The sequence below is a fragment of the Eublepharis macularius genome, chromosome 10 (genome assembly GCF_028583425.1).
Source record: "Eublepharis macularius isolate TG4126 chromosome 10, MPM_Emac_v1.0, whole genome shotgun sequence".
NCBI lineage: Eukaryota > Metazoa > Chordata > Lepidosauria > Squamata > Eublepharidae > Eublepharis > Eublepharis macularius.
This window is the reverse complement of record NC_072799.1, coordinates 30,247,633-30,266,476: the sequence shown is the minus strand read 5'-3', so window position 1 is coordinate 30,266,476 and position 18,844 is coordinate 30,247,633. Positions and strand designations below refer to the sequence as shown.

Below are 18,844 nucleotides of genomic sequence, written 5' to 3'. Positions count from 1 at the left end.
AACAACATTTCTGGATTTTTTGCAACATTATAACAAAGTATCAAAGACATCTCAGTACATATTTTGGTCCAAAAGTCTCTAGCCTTATGACAAGTCCACCACATATGAAACAGAGAACCTTCATGCTCCTTACATTTCCAACACTTATTAGATAGCTGTTTGTTGGCTATGGCTAATTTTTTAGGTGTTAAGTACCATCTATATAACATTTTATAGCCATTCTCTCTAATACATGTTGATATTTTTAAAGTATTTTTCCATAATTGTTCCCATGCATGTTAAAATCTTGATGGGAAAATATTTAGCAATGCAAAAATTCAGAAACACTGCTATAACACATTAGCCTACATGAAAGATTAGTCCCATCTCACTAGGATTTTGAAAGTCCCAGTTCTTGGCAGAACCACTGCCTCGTACCTTCCTTATAAAGACTCAGCCTAATCATTTTAAGAACTGTATGTTGTCTCTAAAGACCCAATATTCATATTTTAAATATATGGTGATTAAGAAACTAACTGAACATTCCATTAAAGTTTGCTTCTATTAAGCAATTATTGCATACCCTATGAGAGTTCTCAATAGCAGCAGAAATGTGCAGAACTGATAAACAAGGCCTACAGATATTGCCTAGAGAAGTCTACAGTTTCTGAGCCAAGTAGGAGTTTTATCAGTGGAACTCCTTCAGTGCTCCACAATTCCCTTCCCAACCCCAACAGAGTCCGAATTATGCCAGCTTGACATTGGATGTCTTATTTACAAATTGTAATTCCTTTCATGCTATGTGCAGTGCTTCCCCTCAGCACGCTGATCACTTCCTAAAGTAAACTCCTGAAGGCCATTACCACAGAGCAAAGCAAATGTTGATGGTATGTTATACAAAGGAAAAATAAATACTGTTGCAGCAATGGGACTCTCTTCTGTTTTGCCTTTGTGTGTTTTTTCTCCCTCCTAGCACATGCCGTGCCTCGTGAAGAGCGCCTGAAGAGGCTTCCTTGCTTCTGAAGTGGGAAATAACGGCGGCACCACAGCCCCTTGCAGCTTATCAGCTTACTATTGCAAAACTCACAGGCAGAGAAGAATAAATGTACTTCTGGTATTGTGAGGCTTCGAGTCATAGAAACAGCTCCCCCCCCCATAAAAGCGATAAGAAGTCTTCACTGTAGTATTATTGCAGATGTAGAAATAATTTACTTATTTCTGTTTCTTTCTCTTCTTAATGTCATAGGCTGAATACATAAGTTTGAGGAAAGGCAGAAATGGGGGCGGGGGGATCTAAGTTAAATTTTAATAGCATTTCATTCCGACAATCAGATAAAATGTTCAGACAGTGGTCCTGTTTATGTATCATGTTATACCTTAAGAAGCAAAATGTAATGGTATATTTCTTTTATTACCAGATGATAAACTTTGGTTTAGTTCAGACATAACATCAAAAAAAATCATTTTACTCTCTATCAGGGCTCCTCAGCGTAGTGCCTGGGTGCCATGACCCCCATCAGCACTTTTCCTGGCACCTGCCAAGTGTTTTTAGAAAGTGGGTGTGGCAAGATGGAGCTTTTTTTACAGCACGGCTTCTAATAGACTCTTGGAGATCTGATTTGGCTGTGCAATTTTTTTTAAATGTTGCTTTGGCGGCAACTGCCACCACAGCACAAGAATCATGCCAACATGACTGAAGGTAAACTTTGTATATGCAAAAACATTTTAAAACAATATGTTCATTTTAAAAGTTATTGAATTAAACAGCTTCTGCCTGACATGTTGAAGATTTACTATTAGAGTAATTCATAACCTCATTCTCTGACATTTTGAGGTCGACCCTGCCTCCAGTGGCAATCATTTTGAAGTTAGTCCCACCTCCTGCAGCAGCCATTTTGTGGTTGCAGCCACCACCCTGTGTCAGAATTCCTGCAGGCTCAGAAAGGATGAGGACCCCTGCTCTCCATGAATCTTTTTTTTTTCATAGCAAGCACAAACCATAATTTCCTGGTTTATTTGTAATTGTGATTCACTACAAACCAGAATGGACCCATTTGGAGCCCTAATTGGCCTGCCGCAAAGTGCACAGTGATGTCACTTCGTGGAACCATAGCAAACAAAGTTTTAAAACCTTTATTTCAGCCAAGAGTGAGAGAAATCTTGGATTGTGTATGACTGACCGGCAATGGAAAACTAAATGTTTGTTCTTGTATATATTCTCCTTGGAGATACTCAGAAGGCACTGCAAGACTTGCTTGTTTGCCAGGACTTTTGAGGGGATGTGAAGGGCAGGCATCTTTGGAGGGGGGTGGATCTTTGTTTTAATTTGCAAAATTTTAAATAATTTTGTAAGCGGCCTTGAACTACGTGGAAAGGCAGGGTATACATGCTTTAATAAAATGAATGAATGAATCAGATGGCAGTAATTCTCAACACATTTTTTAACTTAAGCACTTTCTTACATTATGGGGAAAATCCAGAAAAAATTATTATCAAAAATACTCAATATGGGAGTGCTCAGGGCATGCATACCAGATCTCAAGTCAGTGATTACTTTTGCAACAGAGATACTCTAGAGAAGATGGTGGACCACCAGAACCATGCCCCAGTTCCTGAAAATAGACTATGAATGAGTCCACTTGGTATTTTAGTCCTCAAAGCTACCATTCCTTCCTCACATGTCCTACCTTTAGATTGGAAGCTGAGAAAACAGCCAATATTCTTTAAGACCCTGTCTTTGGTCCTGGGCCCACCAGCTGTTTTTCCCTAGCTGGGTTTGTCCTAGCATATTAATTCTCTAAATATGGGCTGTCTTAGGATGTTTTTAGTGCTGTATTTATATGATTTCTACCAGTGTTTTATATCTGTTTTATTATATGTATTTATATACTGTTAGTTCCTTCTGTGCCCACTTGCAGGGAGAGCTGACTATAAATTAAATTTAAATAATTAAAATAAAATAAATAGTGCACGTTATGAAATGTAGAATAAAATACTACATATATATACAGGAAGCTGCTTTATATAGATTGAGACCGTTGGTCTCTCAGAATTGCCTGGCAGAGGTCTTCTGAGGTCTAAGACAGAGGACTTTCCCATCACCTATGACTAGGGTTGACAACTGCCTGGAGACAAAACGTCCTGTTCCTTTAACAAAGATTGAGGGGAATGTTATTTACACAGTGATGTTTACCTCTATGTCCTGAAAAGCTTCAGCTGCCCCTTTTCTACACATTATGCTTCTGTTAAAGGGACTGGACATTTTTCTCCAGGCCTGTGGCAATCCTGCCTATTTTTAACCAGAACCTTGTAGTTGATGTCGGGGATTGAACCTGAGGCCTTCTGCGTTCAAAACAGATGTTCTAGCATTGAGCTGTGGCCTTGCTCTATTAATTTTGTAGTATTTGTGAACCATCTGTATTTGAACATTCTCTGTCAGGTACAAGGTAATGCTTCTAGAATGGTGTCAGATGTGCTCTGGTAGCTACACTACAGTTTTATTTCCTCTTAAATATTTGAGTAAGAGCCCTGATTTTAGGTGAAAAAGACAGCTGGTAAAAACAGATAGTTTGGCATTGAAATACAGTGCAATATAATGTTGTTTCCAGAGTGTTACAGTTTTATTTCACGCTTCAGTAAAGAAACTATATGTTTTATCACAAAAATAGTATGCTGTATCTTTTTTTAAAAAAGAATGAAAATAGCCCTACAGTGAGCATTACATTCTATATCTAGTAGAAAAAGATAGTCTGTTAGAGAGAGACTATTGGACAGATATTAGACTTGATGCTGCCAGCATAACAGAGGAAGGAGAATACTAAAAGAAATGCCACCTTTTTCCCCTTTTACTACAGAATGCTATTGAGTGGTTAATTATTGCTCCTAAAGGAAATAATACCCATTAAAGTGAAGAGGCTAGTCATTGCCATAGACTTAGGTTATTTGTTTTGCAAATCTCCTTGGTTTGATGCATTCCCCTTACCTCTCTTTTTAAACAACCTGTATGGTGTGGGATATGTATATAGACATTGCTAGGCTGCTGTGGATCTTTACAACTGAAAATGATGTCCTGCAGAACTAGAAAGAGATGGGTGACTTTTTTCTTTCTAAGGATAGAGAGGCAAATGAGACTTTGCAACAGGGGTCTCCTGTGAATTGAGCTGAATTTTCCAATGTGATGTGCAATCACACTGAGCATCCAATTACTTTACCACATATAGAAGGATTGACTGGCTTCAATAATGTGAAGCTCTTCAGGCAGATAGTAGCCTTATCCAGGCAGATAGTAGCCTTATCCAGAATCCATATGTTGGTGGATGATTTAAATGTGTTTTGTGAACTAATAGCTCTCATCTAGCAAAATGACAAAAGACCCCATTACATTTGCTATATATACCGAAGCATTTTGCAATGCACCTATGATGTAAGCCCCACTCGCTCCCCTCACTGTGAGGCAGATTTTTCCTTCAAAACAGTCAAGATTGCTTGCTGTGCCTGGACAGCCTCTGGTAGCGTGTCTCTAGGTGTAATTTTAAGTTCCTTTTGTTCCACACTTTAAATCATATACATTTTTGGCTTATATACCAGCCTAAATATTTGGTAGGGAAGAAACAAGAACCCATGTCTTCTCTAAATGATATGGCACTAGAGACTCAGTAAAGTTCAAACGGAGACAGGAGATTTATTAAACAGACAGGGTTGGTAAATAGGTAGGCAGGGAAAGAAAAGCTGAGGTAACTTTTGATTGTAGAACAGAATACTTCACAAGCATTAGGCACAATAATTTTCTTAAAGCTTAGTTTTAGTAGCTACAGATCTTAAAAGTGAGAGGTTTGTAGTTTCAGACTTGAGTTACTTTAACAAGGTTCCTTTATAGATTTCACTTTACTGCTTAGGTGTTCTGACTTTAATACAGCACTCTTTTCCCATTACACCAGACCCAGGGTCCTCATCAGAGCCAAAAAAAACTTTTTAGACACTGGGCAAGAATTATTCTTCTCCAAAAGACATAACCCTGATCACTTGGCTAAAGCGGAGTCTCCTTTTAGTACCCATTTCCTCTGCCAACAACTCCCACTTTTAACTTGTCTGTGTAAATCAGTGCTGGCTTTCACACCTAAGTACTAAATATTTTAACTAACTTAAAGCTGCCTCGGTTAGGGCAAACTTTTCCTTTTTCCTCATACTGAGGATAGTCTGACCCTCCTTGTCAGAATCCAAACTTCAGCTCTTCCAACAATTCTGTGAGCACCAATTATTACCTTCTCACTGGCCAATTACAGAGAGAGGGGAGCAGTCTGTCAATCATTCTCCCTTCAGGCAGTTTTTTAACCCTTTCCCTCTCTGTATGCTGCACTTAGTAAATCTTTCATTTAAAAGCCCAGCCCATCATAGCACCCTTCCTATCATTGAGATTCAAGCATCTTTGGCCATACTACAACGTCCTCAAGAGCAATGCTTGGCTTTTACTAAGCTAATGAATGTCAGCTATTTGATTACATGGGAGAAATTTTACATGGGAAAAGAAATTTCCCCTAAAACCTCTATAAGCTTCTGGTGGCTGCAGTAATCCTAACCGATGATTTTTTTTAAAAAAGAACTTTAACCCTTATATTCATTAGCTTGTCGTCTAGGGTGGCTTCCGAACAATATTTTAAAAACAAGTCTTGATGGGCAAGTTCAAACAATATTCCATATATCTTAGTTCCAACCTACCTAGGCCTTTGAATTGGGGCTGGAAGCAAATCTGCTTTCAACATAGATCTTTTAAGTTCATATATATTTTATATAATTTGTGCTGCTGCATTTTGTATGAACTGAAGCTTCCAAACTATCTTTAAAGTAGCTCTATTTAGAGTAGATCTGAGCCCCATGGCGCAGAGTGCTAAGCCGCAGTACTGCAGCCCAAGCTCTGCTCACGACCTGAGTTTGATCCTGGCAGAAGTCAGGTTCAGGTAGCCGACTCAGAATTGACTCAGCCTTCTATCCTTCTGAGGTCGGTAAAATGAGTACCCAGTTTCCTGGGGGTAAAGTGTAGATGACTGGGGAAGGCAATGGCAAACCACCCCATAAAAAGTCTGCCAAGAAAACATCATGATGCGACATCCCCCCGTGGGTCAGTAATGACTTGGTACTTGCACAGGGGACTACTTTTACCTTTTATGTAGAATAGATTGCAGTAATCTAGCCTCGATGTGATCAGAGCACATTTAAATGTGGCCTGTCAAGGAACGTTCCACAGATAGCAAAGTTGCTAATAGCACAATGATGGTTTCCAGGTCCCCTTGCCCTTCCAGTGGTGTGGGGGGGAGGACCTGGCACTTACCTGTAGGGCTTCATCATATACATGTGCTCCTGGCATAGCATGATGTTGTCACTCTCAGAACTGACATCATCTTGCAGGCCCCAGGAGTGCTCCCAGGCTTGGCCCTGGGCCAGTTTGGGAGCACTTCCGGGGCCTGTGCAATGACATCAGTTCTGGGAGTGATGTTGTCGCACAGCACCAGAACACGCCTCAGGAAGCCTGTTCTCATGCATTTCCCCCTACTGGCCAGGTGAGTGGTAGCAGGGGGAGGAACCTAGAGTAGGAGACTGGCAACCCCAGGCAGAATATATTGCAAACGAGGCCTAAAGAAGTGCAAACACATTTAGGATTGAGTATCACATATGCTTTCTTCTGTGCCTGCAGGTGTGCATAACCAAATCCTATATTCTATTTCCTGGTCATCTTTCAGAACAGAAAGTGTGATTAAACCTGGGTCTCTGTATGGTTTGGTTTTATTGGCCTATAACAAATATTTTTTTTCACAACTCTTTCTAACGTGACTGATAGTATTAACTCCAGTGTGGTATAATATTTCCGTTATTTATCATCCGCCTTTCTCACTGAGACTCAAGGCAGATTACGCAGTGGGAGTCAGTAAATCATTTTCAAAGATATTTCAATAAATCGTGAAATAGGGTATATAAATTCAAATTTACAAAGATTTTAAAACCAGTAAAAATCCAATAAAGAGTTGAAGTGCTGAAACAGAGCGTACTTACCGTGCTTTGACTTGTGATTTGTGGACCTTATCAGCCATGAGCTGTTTTTTAAATGGCAAAAGTGGTGGCTTCCCTGTGGCATTCCCCAGAATAACAAGTAGTTGTTCTGAACTGTGGTGTTTTCAAATCACAAGATGAAAAAGCAGTTAGAGGATATATTGCCAGTGCCACATACGAATAGTTGAGCATGACTAGGCCTTCTAAAAACAAGATTAAAACGATATCAAAAGTTGTGACTACAAGGTACCATTAGTCAGAGAGTCCTTGAAAGAACAAGATGCAGAATTAAGAAGCCAAAAATAAAATGGCTGGGAGTTTGTTAGGGAAAAGGTGTTCTATTAATAACTACCTACATTTTCTTTTCCCACAGATAACACTTGCTGTTTGGGTTTGTTATTTTGTCATTTTCTGCCTTAACAGTCTAGGGACTCTATCAAGTTGAATGACCTGAAATCAGAAGTTTCTCCACGGATCTCAGCGGAAGATTTGATTGACCTGTGTGACTTGACAGGACCTAGCCATTTCAAGACCCCAACAAAGAAAACGAAATCTAGCAAGCCAAAGCTGCTTATTGTAGACATTCGGAACACCGAGGAGTATCCTTTCAAACTGTAGCTTAATCTTTTTTTCCATTATTGCTCTGCTGGTCTATTTAACTGCAAGTGCTGCAGTGGTTGGAAAAAAGAACCGATAACTGATCTGAAGGTACAGGTGGACAAGACGTTAGAGATCTGTGATCAGATCTCTGTTTGTTTTAAACTTCCTATAAATAGCATTTTGAGGGGAGGAAATTAGATTGGGACCCATTACTATGCCATTTTCTCAATGGAAATTGCTCCCCTGGACAAATAAAATATGTTTCCTCTACCAGTGCAAATGCAAGGCTGATCTCGTCAAGTCTCTGAAGGTAAATAGGGTTGACCTTGGTTAGTAATTGGAAGGGAGACCTCCAAGGAAGGCCAGAAGCAGGCAATAGCAACCCACCTCTGTTAGTCTCTTTCTGTGAAACCCCACTAAGGGTTGCCGTATGTCAAATATGACTTGGCAGCACTCTCCACCACCACCATCAGTGCAAATAATATCTGTGGAGGCTGATTTACAGAGGGGTAAATGATACAGTTATCATAGAGGCAAACCCATTAACACAATGGTAACTAAGCCATAGAGAGAAAGAGGATAGATTTCAAGAGGATCACATCGAAAATACATGTTGTTGAATCTGTGGGCCAATTTATCTATTAAAAGATACTGTATTAAATAACTTTTTAGAATAATATAATTATTAATACATTTATTGACTTATTTTTTAAATATATATATATAATGGATCATTTCCTTAATATTCCAAGACCTCTACTCTGTGCTGTTACCATACAGCTGTAGTATAAATTAGGTAGACTGGGGTCAAGTGAGTTAGCATTGGAGGGAAATAACAGTCCCTGTTCATAGGACACAACACAGACTGGGAAAGCCTGGGCTAAACCTTGTCTTGTGGGGACGCTAACACCACTGTTAGTTTTGAATAATTAGTTGTCAGGTATATAACCCATCCAGAACTGTGGTGCTTGTGTTAATTTTACAGTAATATATACAGTGCATATTTGTACTTTTACAGTCGTCTAAAATATAGTGTGCTTAAGATGGTTATGTGTAGGCGTTGCATATCTCTAATATGTTTTGTTTTTAAATTTCTTACATTTTATTCCAGTAGATTTTTCTTAGAGGTATGCAGTTCATTAATTTCTCATTCCTGGTGATCTGTTTTATCTAGGAAAGGCATGGTGTTTGGTTTTTGTTAAATTTATCAGTTTAAATTTTCACACTTTGAGAGACAAAACATAGATTGGTAGAACGAGAAGACTGTTCTAACTCACAATTATATATAAGCAAATCAGAACTGTCAGGACATGTGCCAAAATGCAACCCTCAACGTGGTACACTGACTAACTAAAACAAAGGTGATCAAAGAAGCATGAAAGTATAATTCTTTCTCCTGTATGCTCATTAATTTCATGCATCAACTGAAGTTTCCTCTCAGTCACAGGCTTCAGTGTCTAAATTATTTGGCCATTCATCGTTTAGTCTTCTGAGGCTTTTTTCCCCTGAAACTTGTTTAATTTTTAAAGTAGATCCAGTCATAGCAAAGTTTTTTTTTCTTTTGTCCTCCCCTTCCCCTGACATGTTAAAACGAAGCCCGCAGAAATGTGAGCAGTTGGGCTCATAATAATGCTTTATCATTATAATAAATGTAACTCTTGTTTTCAAGGTATGAAGAGTTCGGAAAACTAATAATTGTTTTATCACAGGGCTTGCTAGACTAAAAATTGGGTTGAATAAATTTAAGAGGTAAAGGGGCAGTGTAAAGTACGAACTGCTCCAAATGAGGCAAAAAGCAGCATCTTTTCCTTTCTTTATTTCTGTAGCCTGCTCCGTCTTAAAGGTTTCGAGTGTGGAACTTCATCACAGGCAGAAAGGTTAATAAACGGTTCTGTTTTCCAAAAGGCCACAAATTAAATGCAAGGAGAATACTGAGAAAGCTCATATTTGGTTCAGTCTAGCAAATGGTAAAGGCCCGCTGATAGCAATCAGCAGCCATTCCACATGCACAGATAGGTATGCTGCAGTTATTTGTGCAGCTGTTACACAAAAACAAAATCAGATGTGGATTTATACTAGTAATAATAAATGCATTCATTTGCAAGTATTGATGATCTATCCAACTTAAGTGCAACCAGAATGAATGGCCCTAGTTTGGTATAACTAAGAAACTATTTTGGTGAGCAAAGTTTTACACTGTGGCTGTTGTACCACTTTAAGCAACAGATACTCCTTAAGCATTGTATAACTCAGGATATATGATAATGAAATATTCAAGTGCAAGATAAAGGCACAGGAAGAATGCTGTGGGATCCAACTCTATATGCCCATTTTAATCCCTAATCATTATATTTCATGTTCTTTCAGGGTGGCTGGCATTTAACACATTTTGATGGAAAACATGTGCAACAGGTGTTTTTTGTTTTGTTTTTTCTTGTGGTGGTTTCGCTGTAAACTGGATTTACTGAAATTCAATCTGCAATGTGTTGTCACTTTAAGCTCTGGTGGCCACGACAGTTTTATGACAAACTTCCTGGTAAAAAGATAATGTTGTCTGGGCCTTTCTATTTAAAAGCTGGTGCCTAAGTGGTGTCTGTGTTTGTAACAGAAAGACAGCAGTTTTGCCTAAGACTCAGTTCACTAAGTATGTTATGAAAATACTGGCAGAGTTCCATTTCTTTCAAGAAGATCTCAGCTAAATACTTTATGGTCCTTCCCTTGCATAAAATCTCTGGCTTTTATAATAATCTCAGTACCGGAATGGTTAAGATGGTCATTTAAGATTAGAGAGGACACAAAAAGACTTTTGAAAAGTGTACTTGGCCCTCTGTGTTATCACTTTGACCAAAACCGAATGTATTTGTTCTTATAGTTTAAGTTGTTTGTACTGTTTTCATAAAGGAATCTCTTTTATGGTTACTATTCTGAAATATTTACAAGGACAAACTGTATTGATTCTGTACATTTTATGATACAAGAAAGAACTGCTCCTTCCAGTTAGAAATTAATAGAATATGGTAATTAGGGGGATGGGTCAGTTGCTTAAAACTTTCCTTGGTGATATTTCCCACAGTATGTTTTTGACATTTATCCAAATGGAGCTGTTCATGCTAATTATTTTAAAAGGAATTCATACTAGTATTAATCTTAGATTAACTCTGAACCTCTCCAAGGCAGTCCCTGCTAGATCTTGGGATCTCTCATCTTTTTGCAACCAACTTTAATTAGAGAAGTAACTTAGCTGGATTCTTGGCACTCATCCTCTCAAAGCAACTATTTCTGTGTGCCAGGTGCGGAAAAAATTCACAACCCACTTAGCGCCATAAATTACACTAGAGAGCTGTATCATCTAGAGCTGTATACTTAATTCGTGTGTATGATCCCATATGGTATGCATGAATGTAGTGGAGATCTTTGTTGCACTTACAATTGAGGAATTCCTGATGTTAAAATGAGTAACTTAAGAATACTTAAATGATAGCCTAGAGACTTAGTCCAGCCCCCAGAGGCTTCCTATGTAGCCCCAGCATAATCCCAGGTCCTAAAGATCTCTATCCCTTTTATGAAATGGATTTCATTTTGTCCTTTAAAGACATAGCATTAGCAAGGATCCAAGACAGAGTAGAAAAAATACTGGAGCAAAACATAATCCATTCTAGGACTAACACTAGACAGCATGGAGCACTGGTTGTACATAGAAGTACACATTCAAAGCAGCAGATAACATATGTGGCAAAAATGGTGATGAAGTCTATGATCCCCAACTTGTTAGTGAAGCACCTGAGACCCATCCCTACAATGCAGCCCTCCCATTTGAGTAAAAAGCCTTTTTGAATAGTTCAGTTTTGCGTTGTTTACAGAAAGCCAGGAGAGTGGGGGCTTTTCTGACTTCCTCAGGTAGGTCATTCCACAGGATAGGGCCACCACAGAGAAAGCCTGTGTATGGGCTGCTGCTGACTTCACCTTTGTGCGGCCTGGCACCTGCAGGAGACCCTGTTCAGATGAGCGAAGCTGCTGTGGAGGAACATAGGGAGAGAGGTGGTCTCGTAGGTATGCCAGACTAAAGCCGTGATTCCCAACGAGCATAGCTTTTGATGCACACACTGGGGTGTATCCTACCACACTATTTTTTTTAAAAAAATTATATTTTGAAATGTTCCTTCTAGTTCAAGTTTTAAGCCTTCTTCCAATCTAAGGAGCCTTCCTCCAATTTAAGTGGTTCTTATGTTGGAGGAAGGCTCTTTGGATGACAGTTGCATCCACCCCATTATGTGGTTGGTTGGTTGGTTTCTATCCCACCTTCCCCACAAGTGGGCTCAGAGCAGGTTACAGCAATTATAAATACATTTTAAAAGCATAATAAAAACAACATCATAAATAATACAGTTCCCAGATAGTGACTTGTACAGTCCACCCCTGCAATCATGCACGGGTGGGGAAGGAAAGGGGGGGAACAGATGACAAAAGACCAGTAGGGAGGCTTACTAAGATTAGCTTCAGCCGTATGCCTGGCAGAACATCTCAGTTTTATAGGCCCCCTGTAAGATAGAGGATCTTGGAGGGCCCATGTATCTATAGATAGAGAGTTCCACTCCATGTATGCACACACTGTGTAATTAAACAGGAATATCAACTGTTATGGCCAAGTTCAACTTGGTGCAGCATAGTACCATACTACACATGAGGCGTGGTCCAATGAACAGGGTCAGTTTTCTTACAGACGGCCGATGACCCTATTGAGGGGCAAGTGCCCAGCTTATGACTACTGCGTGGACAGCGACAGCGTTGAGATGGTGGGCGGGTGTTCAAGCCTCTCTAGCTGTGTCTAGTTTAAGCTAAATATAAGGCATTTGCCACTTCATGTGCACGTTCCTTTCTGCCAGTATCATTTATGTCTGAATCAGGCTTTGAAGTGAGGGAATGGAGTCAGAGAAGAGTGTTGCTGACCTTCAAATCTTTGATCAATTAAAACAAAAGTGGTCTCAGTTTATAATTCGTTTCCATCTGGTACCCTAACTCCAGGGCCCATTTAATATGAGGTCTGGTTTAATTATGTTTATGTATGGTACATTATTTATATGCAATTCTTACGTTTCAAGAAATATCTCCTAGGATGACTGCAAGCATATAAGACATTCCTTTAGAGCCATGCACAGCAGTAAATCTGCTGTAGGGGCCATTTGACTTGAGATAAGTGCTGATGGGTCAGCGATGTTAAAGGTGCCCCCTGACATATTCCCATACAAGGTGAGGTGCAACAGAAAGAGCCTGGCATCCAGAGTGAACAATAACAAATGCTCTGGCAGAGCCCTTTTTTAAGCCCTTCATTCGCAGTGGTCTGTGCCTTGGCTTGCTGTCAAGAAAGAGCATCTAAGCTATATAAGGGGAGAGCTTTAATCAGGCCTCTGTACAGTAAAAGAGACCTCCTGTGTGTGTCTTAGCATGGAAGAAAGTGGCGGAAGTGGACCATAGTTATGCATTGGGAGAGGTCATGCTGAAGGCTTTGGGGGACTAGATTTGGCCTCCAGTTGCCTATCTCTGTTTTACAGTGGTAGTTATTTTTGCCTGGTACTCATTTGTACTGTGGTAGTATTCACAAATTCTATCTGATTCTGGCTGTCTTCATATATCCAGTTTGTTTTTCCTTTTCGCTCATTAATTCCCTTAACTCTACATGTCCAGTTTTAATCGAGGGCATATATCGGGCAGCATCAATATTCCATTTGGATCAGCATTCACAGCCGAAGGGGAGTTCATCCAGTGCCCTGCTACAGCCATGCTTCAGAGCTTTAAAGGAAGAGTTGTTGTGGTTGTTGGACATGTGGCAAAGAACGCTGCATTGGTAAGTTGTGTGTATAGTACGTTATCTAAGACAGTTATCAGCAATAGCCTAAGAGACAGATCAAGATGGGTAGCCGCGTTATTCTGTCTATAGCAGTGGAAAAGAGCAAAAGTCCAGTAGCACCTATAAGACTAACAAAACAAGGGGTAGGGTATGAGCTTTCGTGAGCCACAGTATCAGAAGAAGTGAGCTGTGGCTCACGAAAGCTCATACCCTACCAATAATTTTGTTAGTCATATAGGTGCTACTGGACTCTTGCTCTTTTCCACAGCAATAGCCTGTAAGTATCATATAATAACAACAACAACATTTGATTTATATACCGCCCTTCAGGGCAACTTAATGCCCACTCAGAGCGGTTTACAAAGTATGCCATTATTATCCCCACAACAAAACACCCTGTGAGGTGGGTGGGGCTGAGAGAGCTCCAGAGAACTGTGACTTGCCCAAGGTCACCCAGATGGCTTCAAGCAGAGGAGTGGAGAATCAAACACAGCTCTCCAGATTAGAGTCCCGCACTCTTAACCACTACACCAAACTGGCTCTGTGGATTATTCTCATAAGAAAACAGTACCTGAAGGAAAGTGCATGTATACATGTATCCAAAATATAACTTTGTCTGTTGTTTACACTTAAAAGGGCAAAAAGAAAAAATGGGATGTGAAAATAATTCCTATTTTGTTTCAAGAGCTGTTATGAAATCTCTCTCAGTCAGTCTACACAATAAGGACAGTTCTTTTTTATGACATTCTGATGACTTATACATTATATAAAATAGCCACAGAATCTTCACTAGATATTATTGATGTAAAATTTTTCATGAAGCTGGGCAGACAGTATCTTCTGAGTTCATATCCTGCACGATAGCAATCACCACATATTTTAAGACATGTTTATGACATGAACTCCTGCACTTTATGGATGAATGAATGATACATCACTATTGTTGACCACCTACATATGTTACTATTGGTATTGTAGCCACCACATACACAGCTGGATATTGGATCTTACTGTTTTCACCTTTTATTTAAGTTCTTGTTTACTTCCATATCATTCTCTGAATGGGCATATTTTTAGATTCAGCTATTACTCAAGGAACTGTGATTACTGAGTATTTGGAAAACGGATGACATGTACAACTCATGATGAAATAAAATATCATTTTTACTTTATTCTCTGCACTGAGCAAAGGCATCTTTCCATGTCTTTTTAGAAGCTTAACTGAATTTTTAGAATGTCTGATTCTGCAAAAAGATTGATGCTGGGAAAATACTGCAGTTTAAAATTATTTGGGAACCTTTTTCCCTGCTTAATCTGAAAGATGATTTTATTAGATGCTTGTTGAATTGGCAGTAGAGCGCATGTACCAAATGGAGTATGTACCCATTCTAAATTTCTGAATCATAGATTTTCATGTGGTTATCTTGGAACTTCCAGTTGATTTTAACAATTTAGAAAGGAGAAGGGCATATTTGGTGGCTCGTATTATGTGTAGAATGACTAGATAATCTTAAAAGAATTGCAGGTCACTTGGAAAAAGGGGCAGCAAGGGCAATATGTTTCTTGGGATTTTTTTCTAGATAGAGAACATGTGGTTCTGTGATGGTACAGAATATGTACGTGTTGCGAAGTTACTAGAATTTTTAGATTATTACAATTTAATGTCACTATGTAACTTGAATATTTAACAAGTTCATCATGTTCATAGGAAAGAATAATTATTGTGAGAAATAATTTCCTGCGATGATTGTAGAATCTTAATATGTTTGTGGCAGTATACCAGAGAAACGCTTTTGCATTGTTTTGGGGTAAAAACAGTGTTTGATCTTCTGGCACCATTCCACTAACGGTGGCTGAACTTTCTTCCAGTGCAGGGACCTTCTATGGATGCAAGGAGCCTTCCACCAGCAGAAGAGCTTTGTACAAAAGCAGAAGGCTCCTTCTACCAGAGTAAAATATTGCCAACCCTCCATTTATTTTTTTAAGGTTGTTTCATCTAAAATACCGTCCAATTTTACTTCATTTGTGTTTTAAACTACCTGTGCACAGCAGAGATTTTAGGGTATCTAAAAGCACTAGTGATTATTGAGACATGTAATTGATAGCCATGAGCTATCATTCCACCTTTTTCTTAAGGACAGAGCTATCTAGTAGCAGCTCCGTATTGCTTATTTATTTAAAGTATTTAAATACCTTAAAGCCAGTTTGGTGTGGTGGTTAAGAGTGCGGGACTCAAATCTGGAGAACCAGGTTTGATTCCCCACTACTCCACTTGATCCCAGCTGGGTGACCTTGGGTAAGTCACAGCTTCTAGGAGCTCTTTCACCACCTCACAGGGTGATTGTTGTTGTGGGGATAATAATAGCATACTTTGTAAACCACTCTGAGTGGGTGTTAAGTTGTCCTGATGGGTGGTATATAAATTGAATGTTGTTATTGTTATTTATCCCACCATTCCCTGAACACAGTCAGGAGGACCCAAGACAGATGACAACAATAAATACAATACAAAAATAAGTATCAATTACAATCCTTAAAATAAGTAAGCCATAGATCATGTCTATAGGCTACCCTATAAGCTCTCCTAAATAGCTCTTCTTTACAGCCTTACTGGAAGGTCCCACCTCACCTCATGAAAGAGGCCACAGCAGTGGAATGGCAACATCAAAAAAAGGCCCACGTCCTCAAAGGTCGTATTCTCAAGAACCAAGGAGATTGCTAGGAGACCATGTTGTGAGAAGTGCATTTGTCACACAAGCTCCTATTGAGACACCATCCTTCAAGTCCTCCATATTAACTGGTGCAGTTGAATTCAAGTGCATTTTGACATCACAGCAGCAGCTTAGAGCCTTTCCACATGTGAAAATGGCTTTCCAGCCTGATTATCAAACTTGAAGGCAGCAGCAGAGACTTGCCTGAGGACAGAGAACACAACAACAGCTCTGCTTTTAAAATTGCAAAGCTGGTATGGTAGAGAATGATGTTTCTGGAATTGACCACACTACTGAATCCATGTTGCAGTTGCTAAATAACCTCATTCTGAAGGTCCGTTAATATTTCTGGTTATAAGGTAAAATATGTATGCTGATCCTCTGTGATCTTGAATGCAAATACATCATAGTAACATTTTTAGACTGAAGACATGGTCTGATATTATCCTTTATCGGGTGACTAAAATAATTACACATTCTTTTGTACCATACTCTGGGAAAAATATTTTTGGGGACAGAACTTTGGAAGCCTAAGCCAGAAAAGCAATCACAAAACTAGCAATTATCTTATTTTTATAGCTGGCTGTGGTTATAGTGAATGAACTTTTGGCCATCACACCCATTTATTTTGGCCTGTAGAAACTACTGTCATGTGACTATCTCCTTATCTAGAACATTTTTAAAATACTATACATATACACAGATATCTGAAGAAGTGAGCTGTGGCTCACGAAAGCTCATACCCTACCCCTAATTTTGTTAGTCTTATAATTGCTACCGGATTCTTGCTCTTTTCTACATGCACACCTTATTTACCAAAGTACCACAGCTCTTCCGAATGTATGGCAGAAGTTAGCCATAAGAGGAATGGATAATTCTCTCCAAACGACAAGGGGCAGTTGTGAGTTTCACACAAAATTTTGTGTCCTTTTAAACAACATATGGCAAGATTAAATTCTGCTCCCTCTCTACATAACATATTCTTGGCCTCTCTTATGAAGAATATTTCCAAATATGCATGGTGACCCTTCCCTGTGGGAACTGTTCCTTTGGCTTACCGCAAAAGGAAAATTACTTGATTTGCAACAGACTAGTATTTCAGTGGAAAGTCACTTGAATGACTGAATCTTGGGGCCTGATGGCCTTACACAGAAAGCACTTGGAAGAGTTTCATGACATTTCATTTTTAATGAAAGCCGCCACAGACAGCTGAGATCAATCACAAACAGATGAAAGGGTGGGGGAAAGGGCTGCTTAACTCATTTTTCCTGTCTGTCCTCTCAGACACAAGTAGGGAGAAAGGACTTCAGGCCAGAGCCTTCCCACCTCTGCTTTCTTGAGACAACCTTCACCCAGTGATGAGGTGCTCTTCAAACTAGTACAATTAAGGGATACAGCAGACAAAGAGATACCATATTCTTATGATCTTCACCTTCTGAAGATATTTAACACCCCTTTATTTGGAGGTAGCATCACACACACCCCCTTTTTTTTTTTTACCTAACAGTTCAATGACCAATGTACGTGTAGTTGAAGTAGTTAGCTTGGAAATGTGCTCTCTCTTGCCATCTGCTGATCTTCATAGCCTTATCTTTTATCGCATTTTCCATCTGTGTAGTTGTAGATTAATGGGATCTTTAAACTCCTTGTGTGTTAGACCCTTATACTTGTCAGTTTGTACTTGAAATTATGGAGTGGAAAGTGTACATTCCTTATCCATCAAGTATGTAAGGAATTTTTCCTTGATCTTCAGTGTTTTTCTTTACTACTTACCTCACTCTCTGCCTTGGTAGTGCAGGCACTGTTTTAAGCTTCAGACCACGTCTAAGAAACATTTGGAATGTTTCCAGTGTCATTTTTCAGAGGACCTTTAATGGTTAACATTGTTCGCTAAATAAAACTCATCTGCAGAAAGAGTGGGAGAGATCTTTGTATGCTTAGTTAACAATAGAGCAGTTCTGTTCAGTAACAGCACTGCATGTTGATGAACAACTTATTTACTTTAATATTCATTAACTGGCTTTTACAAAAGCATTCACAGAAGAGCTCTTGGCTTTCTATAAGGATAGAAACATCTTATGACCCCAGACAACTTTACAGAACCTTGAAAATAGAAGTTTCATCAGTACTGCAAAGAACCATGATAAGATGGAACATTTTCAAGATTTTACAGTAGCCAGTGGTAGGGCAATGCCATTTTGAAGGGTAGCTCGAAGCTTCGGTATAGGTGGCAAGTTAGCTACTTTCTGGTGCATTTTCCCCCTTGAATGCCTGTAACAGAGTGCAAGATGGACATGCACCAAGGAACCATGGCCAATAAGGTATTTTTCCATTATGTGTCCCCATATAGACGTGCATTTCCTTTTCAGATATCATTCTTCCCTGGAATACCTCCAATAGTTCAACAGCAAACACATCCGCCAAATAAAATGTATATTGTTATGTAGCATACTTCTATTTGAAAAGAAAAACAGAAATGACAATAGAAAGTGCATAGAAACTTATACAGAATACAAAGGACTACATTTAAGCTACAACAGAAAAGTATGTTCAAAATATGTGACAACACAATTAGCTTATGGGATAGTTCTCTTCTCCCTCTCTTTAATTGCTTATAGCTCAAATTTAATATCAATAGTTTTTAATCAATCATCTCTTCCATGTTTTA

General features: G+C 39.1%; 1 protein-coding gene across 2 annotated transcripts in view; it reads left to right on the top strand.

Moving 5' to 3' along the window:
* TBCK (TBC1 domain containing kinase) overlaps positions 1–18,844 on the top strand; it is a 137,062-nt gene that overhangs the window by 105,312 nt on the left and 12,906 nt on the right. For both annotated transcript variants that reach the window (XM_054990337.1, XM_054990336.1), the window contains exons 24-25: positions 7,444–7,619; positions 13,303–13,462. In XM_054990337.1, coding sequence (XP_054846312.1) covers positions 7,444–7,619; positions 13,303–13,462 — 336 coding nt within the window. The remainder of the gene's footprint in view (positions 1–7,443; positions 7,620–13,302; positions 13,463–18,844) is intronic.